Raw genomic sequence first — 14251 nt, forward strand, 5'->3', positions numbered from 1 at the left:
TTCTCTGGTTCTCTGAACCACATAGGTGGCTGCTGATGTTATATGCAGATGAGCCTCCCTGATCAGTTCACCTTTTTTCTCTACATTATAGGATGGATGGGGCATGAGTTGAAATGAAAGGTTGGGATTGAGTTCATTGTAATGTCTAGCAGTGTCAGAACAGGCTAGAACGGTCAGATCCAGGAAGACCGAGTTTTGCAAAATAAATGGGAATCGGCCCAAACCCTGGGCTTCCTTTACTGGGGAGCTGAATGTTACTAACGTAAAAACACTTATCTCTATAGGAGAATGTTGTGATGTCACTAAAGTCTACTAGAGAACACATTCAGTTAAACTCCGCTCTCTTGGCCTCTCTCATTTCTCTCTGTTCTATAAGTGATTTCTATTCTATTCTACTGGTTTTATGTTGGAGGTCAGGTAAACCAAAGCTTTGTGCCATTGTGTGTGTCGGCATGATGGAAATGTGTGTGTGTGTCCATGTGGGAAGTAGGTCATGACTGGACTAGGAGGCAGGCTCTATTGCCTGTGGGATGGGCTGGGTTAGATTCTACCTGCTCATGTGTCAGTCAGTCATTCAGTCTAGTCTGCCTGGGCTCTAGGGTTACCCCTGACAACCCTGGAACTAACAGACAGACAGACAGACAGACAGACAGACAGACAGACAGACAGACAGACAGACAGACAGACAGACAGACAGACAGACAGACAGACAGACAGACAGACAGACAAACAGACAGACAGACAGACAGACAGACAGACAGACAGACAGACAGACAGACAGACAGACAGACAGACAGACAGACAGACAGACAGACAGACAGACAGACAGACAGACAGACAGACAGACACGGGAGCATTTCTGCAAGTGAATAACTCTTGAATGATGTTTTTTTCCCTCCCAGACTAGTAATGTGAGAATGTTTATTGGGCATGTGCCTGTTCTGTGGACTGTGGTGTAATGAGTCTTGTTTACAGATCTAAGGTCAGAGTAAACAGCCTCTCTTTCCACTTCAGCTCCTGTTGTTGTTTGAACTGCACCTTGATTGGCCATCCTACAGATTGGACTTTGAGTCGCAAATACTGCTGCCGTGTGGTAGATAGCAGAGGTCAATGGATTCTAAGGTAGCGACAACACTATGCGTTCAGTAATATAAAGCGGTTTTGTTTACCTTGAAGTATAGTTTCTGACCAATCATAACCTTTACATACAGTATACTAATTGAAAATAAATGAACCCCCCCCCAAAAAATCCTACTCTGTGCCAAACCCCTCTCAGCATACCCAGGCGAGTCAACACTCTGCATCCACCTCCTCAGCCCCAGATTTATCATAGTCACCACACACCAGACTAGCTAATACATACAGTATGACTCCACCAGCATCCCTAGTACTAAGCTGAAACATCTTAACCCCCCAGGTAATACATACTCCTGCTGAGTTACATGTTTACTACCCAGTGTGTTTCAGGTCACAGATCTGCCTGCACCTCCATGCAGAATTAGAGGTGAGGACCTGGGGTTAAATGTATGCTGTTAACCCTCCATCCTCCCTCTCCCCTCCTATCTCTCCCCTGCCACGGCGTACACACACAAACACAAACACACACACATACTGACACAACCCCCACAGCAACACACACACACACACACTGACATACATCACAACCCCCACAGCATCCCTGCCTCACTGTCTAGTGTAAACACACACATACACATACACACACACACATACACACAAACTCACACGTGCGGGAGAGGGCCGTAGGCAGGCAGGGTTCTCCGACAGAAGGACAGAGCCTCACAGACTGGAGCGCCGCACTGCCGGACCTGCATGCAAAGCAGGCTGCGCTCTCTCCTTTCCTCTCCTTCCTACACCCCTCCTCCATCCCCCCTCCCTCATTCCGTCATTCTCTCACTCAGTCAGTCTCTCTCGCTCTATTCCTCAGTCTCTCACTATTATTCACATGTACCCACACACCTGTACACATACACATACATACACTCTACCAGATTGCCTGCCTTACACCTGCCAAACGCATGGAGCCTGTCACCACAACAACCACAACAAACATAGACCAGCCCTGGCTTGACATACGAGACCCCCTCCAGACCTACCTCCCTCACTAAATACCCCCTGTCCTCACCCTGCTCTCACCTGCAGAGCACCTGTCCTCCTCTCCTGTCCTCTCTCCTCTCCAGTCACACCAGGCTGTCCCTTCCCTCCGTCAGGTGCAGAGGATCCTCATACCGCTTTGTCAGTCTCGCCCTCCCTCTGGCTCTCTCTCTCTCCGGCACATGCGGAAACTCTTTTATTTAATTCATTACAACACCAGGCGATTAACTCCTTCGCAGATGGGTGGCTGTCTCCCTCCCTCCCGCTGGCGCTGGCTAATTGACTAGCAGGCTGGTTGACTGGTTCCTCTGCTGCTCCCTCTTTTTCTCTCTCTCTCTCTATGTCCCCCTCCTCCCCCCTGTCCTTGTTTCACCCAGACAATCGCATGCACAACCAGTAGATGACAAGGAATTCCAGACTTTGCTGCTCTCTCCCTCGTGCCCCAATGACGATATCCTGGCGATTTAGGATTTGTAACTCTCTCTCTCTCTCTCTCTCTCTCTCTCTCTCTCTCTCTCTCTCTCTCTCTCTCTCTCTCTCTCTCTCTCTCTCTCTCTCTCTCTCTCTCTCTCTCTACCATCCGACTGAGAACACTGATCATCCTTCACACAGAGCAGCCCCAGTTATCCCCCACAGACCTACAGACCCAGAGACCAATCTGAAACTACTGCACTGTAACCAGCTCCACCCGAGCCATGCAGTGGAAAATAAAGGTGTGTGTGTTACCTGTTCGCGAGCGGCTCGCTCTCTGTCAGGCTGCCTCATGCTGCCATGGGAGGGTGAGGGCGGGGGGGGGTTGTGGTGCTGATGCCCGGGGTGCTGCAGCTGGGGTGGGTACTTGTTCTTCAGGTGGTCCATAAAGGCGTCCCTCTTGCGCTCCATGTCCACCTTGTGCAGGTTGGTAAGGGCCTCCAGGCTCTGGGCTGCGATGACCGTGTGGCGGTGCTCCGAGGTGTGCACCAGACCCACGTTGGAGAAACGCCGCGTCCCGTTCCCCAGCGTCCGGTACTCCCGTGGGTACTCAAGGTCATCCGTCGAGATCATGTGACCGCCACCACGCTCTGAGGGATCTGAGATGGACGGAAGGAGGGATAGAGGGAGGGAGGGTGGGGGTAGCAGGTCAGGTGGAAAGTGGATCGCCACACACAGGACAGGCAGGCAGATACAGATGTGGAGATGAATGCACACAAACATCCAGACACACAGACAGCGGCAGTCAGACACACAGACGTACACAGGCAGATGAGCACAGAGAAGAGAGGAAAGCGATAAAGGAGAGAGAGACAGAGAGAAGGAACGGGAGAGAAAGAGAGAGAGAGAGTGGGATGGGATGTTAGACTCATTGCCACCAAGACAGAACAAAACCGAACAGAAGAGAGAAAAGCATCTCCCTGCAGGATTATTGATCTCAACTTTAGAGGGGGGGGGGGGAAATGCTCCTGCAATAGATAAAAGAAAAGAATGGAGCAGAATTTTCTCAGTAGGATATTCCATTTCTCTGCTCCTATTTGTCATCTGAAGTGCCTTTCATTGCTTTCTGAAGACACAGAGAGAGAAAAATTACCTCTACAAAATCGGGGTGGCAGCTGCAAAAAGAAGAAACTCCCCGACCTCAACTGCGCCGCCCCCCACCCCCTCCAAGTCCCCCACTTCCTAACTAATCTTTCTCCATTCATCTAAACCTCCTCTTCCTCCCCTCCTCCTCCCTAAATATCCAGGTCTCCCTCCCATCCTTCCAGAGGAGATAGCAGACAGAGGTTATGGAGAGAGCAGGGGCTCTGAGGACGCATGTCTCCCCGACAGCGAGGGTGGTCCTTTATCACCTCTCTAATCAACACAGACAATACCGGGGTGGGGTGGGGGGGTGAGTCGGTGACACACGAAATGGGTGACAGTGGCGATCAATGAGCGTAAAGCATGAGAACAACAGGGGTGCCATTCGCCCACTCAGTTACCTTGTTTTGGATAACAGGCCCCAGCGTTGGCTAGAAGAAGAAACATGCCCAAGGTTAATCTGTGTGTGCAAACACACACGCAACCACACAAACACACGCACACCTATGACACAGTCCCACTCTCTATGTACCACCTGTGTAACGGATTGTGAATGTAATATGTACGTGTATGTATTTATAAAGGCTGTTATAAACAGTCGTGGCTTGATATTACTGTTTATATTCCACTAGCAGCAGGCTAATAGATGATACATCATCCATCATTACCCAGAAGGTTCAGATACCCAAACACTTTTAAATACAACAGTTGGCAGGATCTAATTAGAATCTTTCAACTCAAAGCAGGTAGGGATTTTTTTGGGGGGGGTTAAACTAAAGGCACAGAAGAAGAAAAAAAAGCGGTGAAAAGTAGTGAGGCTTCGTTGGGGTGAATGAAGTGGAGCATCTGCACATGAAAGCCTCATTAGGATCATTTTTGATGGAGCTGAGCTGAGGGAGGGATGAAGGGAGCAGAGTGGCGTGGCGCTCCTCAGGTTAGAGGCATCAAATGAACTGGTAATTACCACACAGAGCTTGGAGGGAGGGAGGGGGCCGCCAAGGCTGGACACAAAAGGTGTCCAGAGGCCACACAGGCTGTCATGGATAGGCAACCACTTGGAGAGAAGAGACAAGGGGGGGGGGCTGGGGTTACTGTCACGGATCCCTCTGGAACTATCATCACGCACACCTGTCCCCTATTCCCACTAATTGTATTTGTATATATGTGCCCTTTGTTCACCATGGTGCTGTTGATTATTGTTACAATGTCCGTTGGTGCGTGTGAGTAGCTGTGCTGTGTGTTTTGGGCTTTCGTGCCATTGTGGATTGCGTAGATGATTACGGGTCTCGTCCCGTGTGTTAATCATCGTGCGCTTGTGTTATTTATTCGAGGTACTCCTCGCTCTTTTGTTCGGGTTTCAACCCTGTGTTCTTGTTACGTGTTTGTTTGGTCTCCGCGTCCTTACACGGCACGCCGTAATTTGGGGTATCATTTTCTTTCAACTACGCATTCCTGTGCCTGTCTCCAAAATTCTTCATACCGACGTGACACATGTCAACAAGCAGACATACTGTACAGCCTCTCCTCTCCTCTAATCAACCTTTTCACAACCATAACCACACCCTCTCTCTTTATCTCTTTATCTCTCTCTCTTCATTTCAAAGCGATGGGTACCACGGTAGCACAGCACACTGATGATAATGATCTCTTTAAATACTCGTACCCTTCCATGACGCTGTGTTAGGGAGTACTGATAGACTGGGACGGGGCTAAATGGACTGACCTCTTGGGTAATGACATTAGTATTGAGCACTCTGGCAGAGATAGTTACTACACTACATACTGCTGGATGTGTCCATTTAGCCCCCCAGATCTGTGGTGTACACTTCATTAGATGGAGGCTTATTGTACCCTAGCCCTGACTAAGGGGCCCCATATGCATTATAATGGCTGGTCAGGCAAGGGTCCCTAGAGAAACATCATGATGTGCCTGAGCATCAGCCACAGTCAGCCACATTAACAGGCTGATTAGCCAAGACCCTGAACAACCAAATGAGCTGAATATACAGTAGTACATCAATATAATCACCATCACTCAATCGTTCACTCACTCATCACACATCCACTAGAGTTTAGGAATCTATTATTTTGGGAGAGATACAACACATCTCTGTAACTGTTATAGTTTGTGAAATAGTCAAGGATGAAAGGCTTGATTTCTTATCCAGATGAAGATCTGCAAGACATTCAACACAAACCATACTAGAGATCTACTAACTAGTCATTCAGTTACTTGGCTATCTACTAGAGATCTACTAACTAGTCATTCAGTGACATGGCTATCTACTAGAGATCTACTAACTAGTCATTCAGTGACACGGCTATCTACTAGAGATCTACTAACTAGTCATTCAGTAACACGGCTATCTACTAGAGATCTACTAAGTCATTCAATGATATGGCTATCTACTAGAGATCTACTAACTAGTCATTCAGTGACATGGCTATCTACTAGAGATCTACTAACTAGTCATTCAGTGACATGGCTATCTACTAGAGATCTACTAAATAGTCATTCAGTGACACGGCTATCTACTAGAGATCTACTAACTAGTCATTCAGTGACATGGCTATCTACTAGAGATCTACTAACTAGTCGTTCAGTTACCTGGCTATCTACTAGAGATCTACTAACTAGTCATTCAGTGACACGGCTATCTACTAGAGATCTACTAACTAGTCATTCAGTGACACGGCTATCTACTAGAGATCTACTAACTAGTCATTCAGTGACACAGGTATCTGCTAGAGATCTACTAACTAGTCATTCAGTGACACGGCTATCTACTAGAGATCTACTAACTAGTCATTCAGTGACACGGCTATCTACTAGAGATCTACTAACTAGTCATTCAGTGACACGGCTATCTACTAGAGATCTACTAACTAGTCATTCAGTGACATGGCTATCTACTAGAGATCTACTAACTAGTCATTCAGTTACCTGGCTATCTACTAGAGATCTACTAACTAGTCATTTAGTGACACGGCTATCTACTAGAGATCTACTAACTAGTCATTCAGTGACACGGCTATCTAATAGAGATCTACTAACTAGTCATTCAGTGACAAGGCTATCTACTAGAGATCTACTAACTAGTCATTCAGTGACATGGCTATCTACTAGAGATCTACTAACTAGTCATTCAGTTACCTGGCTATCTACTAGAGATCTACTAACTAGTCATTCAGTGACACGGCTATCTACTAGAGATCTACTAACTAGTCATTCAGTGACACAGCTATCTACTAGAGATCTACTAACTAGTCATTCAGTGACATGGCTATCTACTAGAGATCTACTAACTAGTCATTCAGTGACATGGCTATCTACTAGAGATCTACTAACTAGTCATTCAGTGACACGGCTATCTACTAGAGATCTACTAACTAGTCATTCAGTGACACGGCTATCTACTAGAGATTTACTAACTAGTCATTCAGTGAGATGGCTATCTACTAGAGATCTACTAACTAGTCATTCAGTGACATGGCTATCTACTAGAGATCTACTAACTAGTCATTCAGTGACACGGCTATCTACTAGAGATCTACTAACTAGTCATTCAGTGACATGGCTATCTACTAGAGATCTACTAACTAGTCATTCAGTGACACGGCTATCTACTAGAGATTTACTAACTAGTCCTTCAGTGATATGGCTATCTACTAGAGATCTACTAACTAGTCATTCAGTTACATGGCTATCTACTAGAGATCTACTAACTAGTCATTCAGTGACACGGCTATCTACTAGAGATCTACTAACTAGTCATTCAATGATATGGCTATCTACTAGAGATCTACTAACTAGTCATTCAGTTACATGGCTATCTACTAGAGATCTACAAACTAGTCATTCAGTGACAAGGCTATATACTAGAGATCTACTAACTAGTCATTCAGTGACACGGCTATCTACTAGAGATCTACTAACTAGTCATTCAGTGACACGGCTATCTACTAGAGATCTACTAACTAGTCATTCAGTGACACGGCTATCTACTAGAGATCTACTAACTAGTCATTCAGTGACACGGCTATCTACTAGAGATCTACTAACTAGTCATTCAGTGACACGGCTATCTACTAGAGATCTACTAACTAGTCATTCAGTGACATGGCTATCTACTAGAGATCTACTAACTAGTCATTCAGTGACACGGCTATCTACTAGAGATCTACTAACTAGTCATTCAGTGACATGGCTATCTACTAGAGATCTACTAACTAGTCGTTCAGTTACCTGGCTATCTACTAGAGATCTACTAACTAGTCATTCAGTGACACGGCTATCTACTAGAGATCTACTAACTAGTCATTCAGTGACACGGCTATCTACTAGAGATCTACTAACTAGTCATTCAGTGACACAGGTATCTGCTAGAGATCTACTAACTAGTCATTCAGTGACACGGCTATCTACTAGAGATCTACTAACTAGTCATTCAGTGACACGGCTATCTACTAGAGATCTACTAACTAGTCATTCAGTGACACGGCTATCTACTAGAGATCTACTAACTAGTCATTCAGTGACATGGCTATCTACTAGAGATCTACTAACTAGTCATTCAGTTACCTGGCTATCTACTAGAGATCTACTAACTAGTCATTCAGTGACACGGCTATCTACTAGAGATCTACTAACTAGTCATTCAGTGACACGGCTATCTACTAGAGATTTACTAACTAGTCATTCAGTTACCTGGCTATCTACTAGAGATCTACTAACTAGTCATTCAGTGACACGGCTATCTACTAGAGATCTACTAACTAGTCATTCAGTGGCACAGGTATCTGCTAGAGATCTACTAACTAGTCATTCAGTGACACGGCTATCTACTAGAGATCTACTAACTAGTCATTCAGTTACCTGGCTATCTACTAGAGATCTACTAACTAGTCATTCAGTGACACGGCTATCTACTAGAGATCTACTAACTAGTCATTCAGTGACACAGCTATCTACTAGAGATCTACTAACTAGTCATTCAGTGACACGGCTATCTACTAGAGATCTACTAACTAGTCATTCAGTGACAAGGCTATCTACTAGAGATCTACTAACTAGTCATTCAGTGACATGGCTATCTACTAGAGATCTACTAACTAGTCATTCAGTGACACGGCTATCTACTAGAGATCTACTAACTAGTCATTCAGTGACACGGCTATCTACTAGAGATTTACTAACTAGTCATTCAGTGAGATGGCTATCTACTAGAGATCTACTAACTAGTCATTCAGTGACATGGCTATCTACTAGAGATCTACTAACTAGTCATTCAGTGACACGGCTATCTACTAGAGATCTACTAACTAGTCATTCAGTGACATGGCTATCTACTAGAGATCTACTAACTAGTCATTCAGTGACACGGCTATCTACTAGAGATTTACTAACTAGTCCTTCAGTGATATGGCTATCTACTAGAGATCTACTAACTAGTCATTCAGTTACATGGCTATCTACTAGAGATCTACTAACTAGTCATTCAGTGACACGGCTATCTACTAGAGATCTACTAACTAGTCATTCAATGATATGGCTATCTACTAGAGATCTACTAACTAGTCATTCAGTTACATGGCTATCTACTAGAGATCTACAAACTAGTCATTCAGTGACAAGGCTATATACTAGAGATCTACTAACTAGTCATTCAGTGACACGGCTATCTACTAGAGATCTACTAACTAGTCATTCAGTGACACGGCTATCTACTAGAGATCTACTAACTAGTCATTCAGTGACACGGCTATCTACTAGAGATCTACTAACTAGTCATTCAGTTACATGGCTATCTACTAGAGATCTACTAACTAGTCATTCAGTGACATGGCTATCTACTAGAGATTTACTAACTAGTCATTCAGTGACATGGCTATCTACTAGAGATCTACTAACTAGTCATTCAGTGACATGGCTATCTACTAGAGATCTACTAACTAGTCATTCAGTGACATGGCTATCTACTAGAGATCTACTAACTAGTCATTCAGTGACACGGCTATCTACTAGAGATTTACTAACTAGTCATTCAGTGAGATGGCTATCTACTAGAGATCTACTAACTAGTCATTCAGTGACATGGCTATCTACTAGAGATCTACTAACTAGTCATTCAGTGACACGGCTATCTACTAGAGATCTACTAACTAGTCATTCAGTGACATGGCTATCTACTAGAGATCTACTAACTAGTCATTCAGTGACACGGCTATCTACTAGAGATTTACTAACTAGTCCTTCAGTGATATGGCTATCTACTAGAGATCTACTAACTAGTCATTCAGTTACATGGCTATCTACTAGAGATCTACTAACTAGTCATTCAGTGACACGGCTATCTACTAGAGATTTACTAACTAGTCATTCAATGATATGGCTATCTACTAGAGATCTACTAACTAGTCATTCAGTTACATGGCTATCTACTAGAGATCTACAAACGAGTCATTCAGTGACATGGCCATATACTAGAGATCTACTAACTAGTCATTCAGTGACACGGCTGTCTACTAGAGATCTACTAACTAGTCATTCAGTGACACGGCTATCTACTAGAGATCTACTAACTAGTCATTCAGTGACACGGCTATCTACTAGAGATCTACTAACTAGTCATTCAGTTACATGGCTATCTACTAGAGATCTACTAACTAGTCATTCAGTGACACGGCTATCTACTAGAGATCTACTAACTAGTCATTCAGTGACAAGGCTATCTACTAGAGATCTACTAACTATTCATTCAGTGACACGGCTATCTACTAGAGATCTACTAACTAGTCATTCAGTTACATGGCTATCTACTATAGATCTACTAACTATTCATTCAGTGACACGGCTATCTACTAGAGATCTACTAACTAGTCATTCAGTGACACGGCTATCTACTAGAGATCTACTAACTAGTCATTCAGTGACACGGCTATCTACTAGAGACCTACTCACTAGTCATTCAGTGACACGGCTATCTACTAGAGATCTACTAACTAGTCATTCAGTGACACGGCTATCTACTAGAGATCTACTAACTAGTCATTCAGTGACATGGCTATCTACTAGAGATCTACTAACTAGTCATTCAGTGACACGGCTATCTACTAGAGATCTACTAACTAGTCATTCAGTGACACGGCTATCTACTAGAGATTTACTAACTAGTCATTCAATGATATGGCTATCTACTAGAGATCTACTAACTAGTCATTCAGTTACATGGCTATCTACTAGAGATCTACAAACTAGTCATTCAGTGACACGGCTATCTACTAGAGATCTACTAACTAGTCATTCAGTGACACGGCTATCTACTAGAGATCTACTAACTAGTCATTCAGTGACACGGCTATCTACTAGAGATCTACTAACTAGTCATTCAGTGACACGGCTATCTACTAGAGATCTACTAACTAGTCATTCAGTGACACGGCTATCTACTAGAGATTTACTAACTATTCATTCAATGATATGGCTATCTACTAGAGATATACTAACTAGTCATTCACTTACATGGCTATCTACTAGAGATCTACAAACTAGTCATTCAGTGACATGGCTATATACTAGAGATCTACTAACTAGTCATTCAGTGACACGGCTATCTACTAGAGATCTACTAACTAGTCATTCAGTGACACGGCTATCTACTAGAGACCTACTCACTAGTCATTCATTGACACGGCTATCTACTAGAGATCTACTAACTAGTCATTCAGTGACACGGCTATCTACTAGAGATCTACTAACTAGTCATTCAGTGACACGGCTATCTACTAGAGATCTACTAACTAGTCATTCAGTGACACGGCCATCTACTAGAGATCTACTAACTAGTCATTCAGTGACACGGCTATCTACTAGAGATCTACTAACTAGTCATTCAGTGACACGGCTATCTACTAGAGATCTACTAACTAGTCATTCAGTGACACGGCTATCTACTAGAGATTTACTAACTAGTCATTCAATGATATGGCTATCTAATAGAGATCTACTAACTAGTCATTCAGTTACATGGCTATCTACTAGAGATCTACAAACTAGTCATTCAGTGACATGGCTATATACTAGAGATCTACTAACTAGTCATTCAGTGACACGGCTATCTACTAGAGATCTACTAACTAGTCATTCAGTGACACGGCTATCTACTAGAGATTTACTAACTAGTCATTCAATGATATGGCTATCTAATAGAGATCTACTAACTAGTCATTCAGTTACATGGCTATCTACTAGAGATCTACAAACTAGTCATTCAGTGACATGGCTATATACTAGAGATCTACTAACTAGTCATTCAATGATATGGCTATCTAATAGAGATCTACTAACTAGTCATTCAGTTACATGGCTATCTACTAGAGATCTACAAACTAGTCATTCAGTGACATGGCTATATACTAGAGATCTACTAACTAGTCATTCAGTGACACGGCTATCTACTAGAGATCTACTAACTAGTCATTCAGTGACACGGCTATCTACTAGAGATCTACTAACTAGTAATTCAGTGACACGGCTATCTACTACAGATCTACTAACTAGTCATTCAGTGACACGGCTATCTACTAGAGATCTACTAACTAGTCATTCAGTGACACGGCTATCTACTAGAGATCTACTAACTAGTCATTCAGTGACACGGCTATCTACTAGAGATCTACTAACTAGTCATTCAGTGACACGGCTATCTACTAGAGATCTACTAACTTGTCATTCAGTGACACAGCTATCTACTAGAGATCTACTAACTAGTCATTCAGTGACACGGCTATCTACTAGAGATTTACTAACTAGTCATTCAATGATACGGCTATCTACTAGAGATCTACTAACTAGTCATTCAGTTACATGGCTATCTACTAGAGATCTACAAACTAGTCATTCAGTGACATGGCTATCTACTAGAGATCTACTAACTAGTCATTCAGTGACACGGCTATCTACTAGAGATCTACTAACTAGTCATTCAGTGACATGGCTATCTACTAGAGATCTACTAACTAGTCATTCAGTGACATGGCTATCTACTAGAGATCTACTAACTAGTCATTCAGCTCCATTGCTATGTGGTTGGTAACCTGTTCACACAGTCAGGGCCCGTCTTGAATACAGCCCTGTTAAGAGTTCAGTGGGAAGGAGGAGGACAATAATAGAAACAGGAAGATAGGTTATCCGTCTCTATTTGTCACAGCCAATATATTTCTACATAAGTTTGCAAACAATGACCATGACAAGCAAAACAATGGGTTCAAAAAGCCACGCAGGGGCATCCCCATTTAAAAGCCCCATCAAAAAGCCACGCAGGGGCATCCCCATTTAAAAGCCCCATCAAAGAGGCATCATGGAGGGGACGGCTGCAGAACAGTACTTCGTCTTGAGCGCGGCTTGTCAGACGTAATGGATTGAGTGAGTCTACTGCAAAGTCACATAATGCTAAGTCATGTAACGCTCCTGGAGAGAGCGCGGCGGTGGATTGGTCGCATAGATACCATAGGAACTGACCTCTGAACTCAGCCAATGAGGCGCCTGCTTCTCCTCAGAAGAGAGATGGTACGTTCAAGAGCATTCAACTGGCAAAACAAACAACGATTCAGCTGCGGGAGGCAAGTGGAGACGCCTGAGGCTCAGCGATATAACGCTGAACCCTCCCTTCACCCCCAAAAAGAAAGGAATGTAAGATCACACAGAGCAATACTCAAACATAATTGTTCCTGTATTGGATTAACTATCTTTTCTGACAGGCAACAGGGATTTTTTCTGGAGCTGTATGCAGTAATACGGAATCTGGCAGAGCCTCGGTGTTGCTCAGAGAGCCCTGGGATGTGCTACTCATACAGAGGCATCCATCCAACTCCTGCACCACCACCACCACTTCTTACACCACAGCTGCCTGCCCCAGCGGCACACACCTTAAGGGGGCATCTCTCCCCAGCCTTCCCTCTGAACCGCCAGGCACCACTGCACCAGGGATGGAGCATCCGGGGAGCTCATAATGAGCATATGGTATGGCCACTGAGGAGAGCGAGAGAGATAGTGTGAGAGAGAGTGATAGCGAGAGAGAGAGAGAGAGAGAGAGAGAGAGAGAGAGAGAGAGAGAGAGAGAGAGAGAGAGAGAGAGAGAGAGAGAGAGAGAGAGAGAGAGAGAGAGAGAGAGAGAGAGAGAGAGAGAGAGTAATGAAGAGAAGGGGGGGGGTGAAAATTGCAGATGGATGTCGAGGAGGAAGGAAGCCTGTATTTGAGGATATTTAACAAGCGGAGACAGGGAGGAGGGGAGGAGGAGGAGGTGAGGAGGAGGAGGGGACCTGGCTAGTCTCACAACAGAAGGAATCGTGTTCTCCAGAACACAATGGGCTGGCCTACAGATGGAAGGGAGAGATGGAGAGGGGGAGATGGAGAGGAGAAGATGGAGAGGGGGAGATGGAGAGGGGGAGAGGAGAAGATGAGGAGGGGGAGATGGAGAGGAGAATATGGAGATGGAGATGGGGAGATGGAGGAGATGGGGAGATGGAGAGGGGGAGATGAGGAGGGGGAGATGGAGAGGAGAAGACGGAGAGGGGAGATGGAGAG

General features: G+C 44.2%; 1 protein-coding gene across 9 annotated transcripts in view; it reads right to left on the bottom strand.

Annotated features, from left to right (window-relative positions):
- The window catches only part of LOC139564784 (SRC kinase signaling inhibitor 1-like), a 211139-nt gene that overhangs the window by 49333 nt on the left and 147555 nt on the right, over window positions 1-14251 (bottom strand). For 5 of the 9 annotated variants that reach the window (XM_071384601.1, XM_071384593.1, XM_071384594.1 and 2 more), the window contains exons 2-3: window positions 4068-4097; window positions 2839-3182 (exon numbers count right to left, since the gene is read on the bottom strand). In XM_071384601.1, the coding sequence (XP_071240702.1) occupies window positions 2839-3182; window positions 4068-4097 (374 nt within the window). Of the gene's footprint in view, window positions 1-1743; window positions 1904-2154; window positions 2525-2838; window positions 3183-4067; window positions 4098-14251 lie in introns of those variants that run through there. The other 4 variants (XM_071384595.1, XM_071384597.1, XM_071384598.1 and 1 more) reach the window with 2 other exon arrangements.

This window comes from Salvelinus alpinus, chromosome 36, assembly GCF_045679555.1.
Source record: "Salvelinus alpinus chromosome 36, SLU_Salpinus.1, whole genome shotgun sequence".
Taxonomy (NCBI): domain Eukaryota; kingdom Metazoa; phylum Chordata; class Actinopteri; order Salmoniformes; family Salmonidae; genus Salvelinus; species Salvelinus alpinus.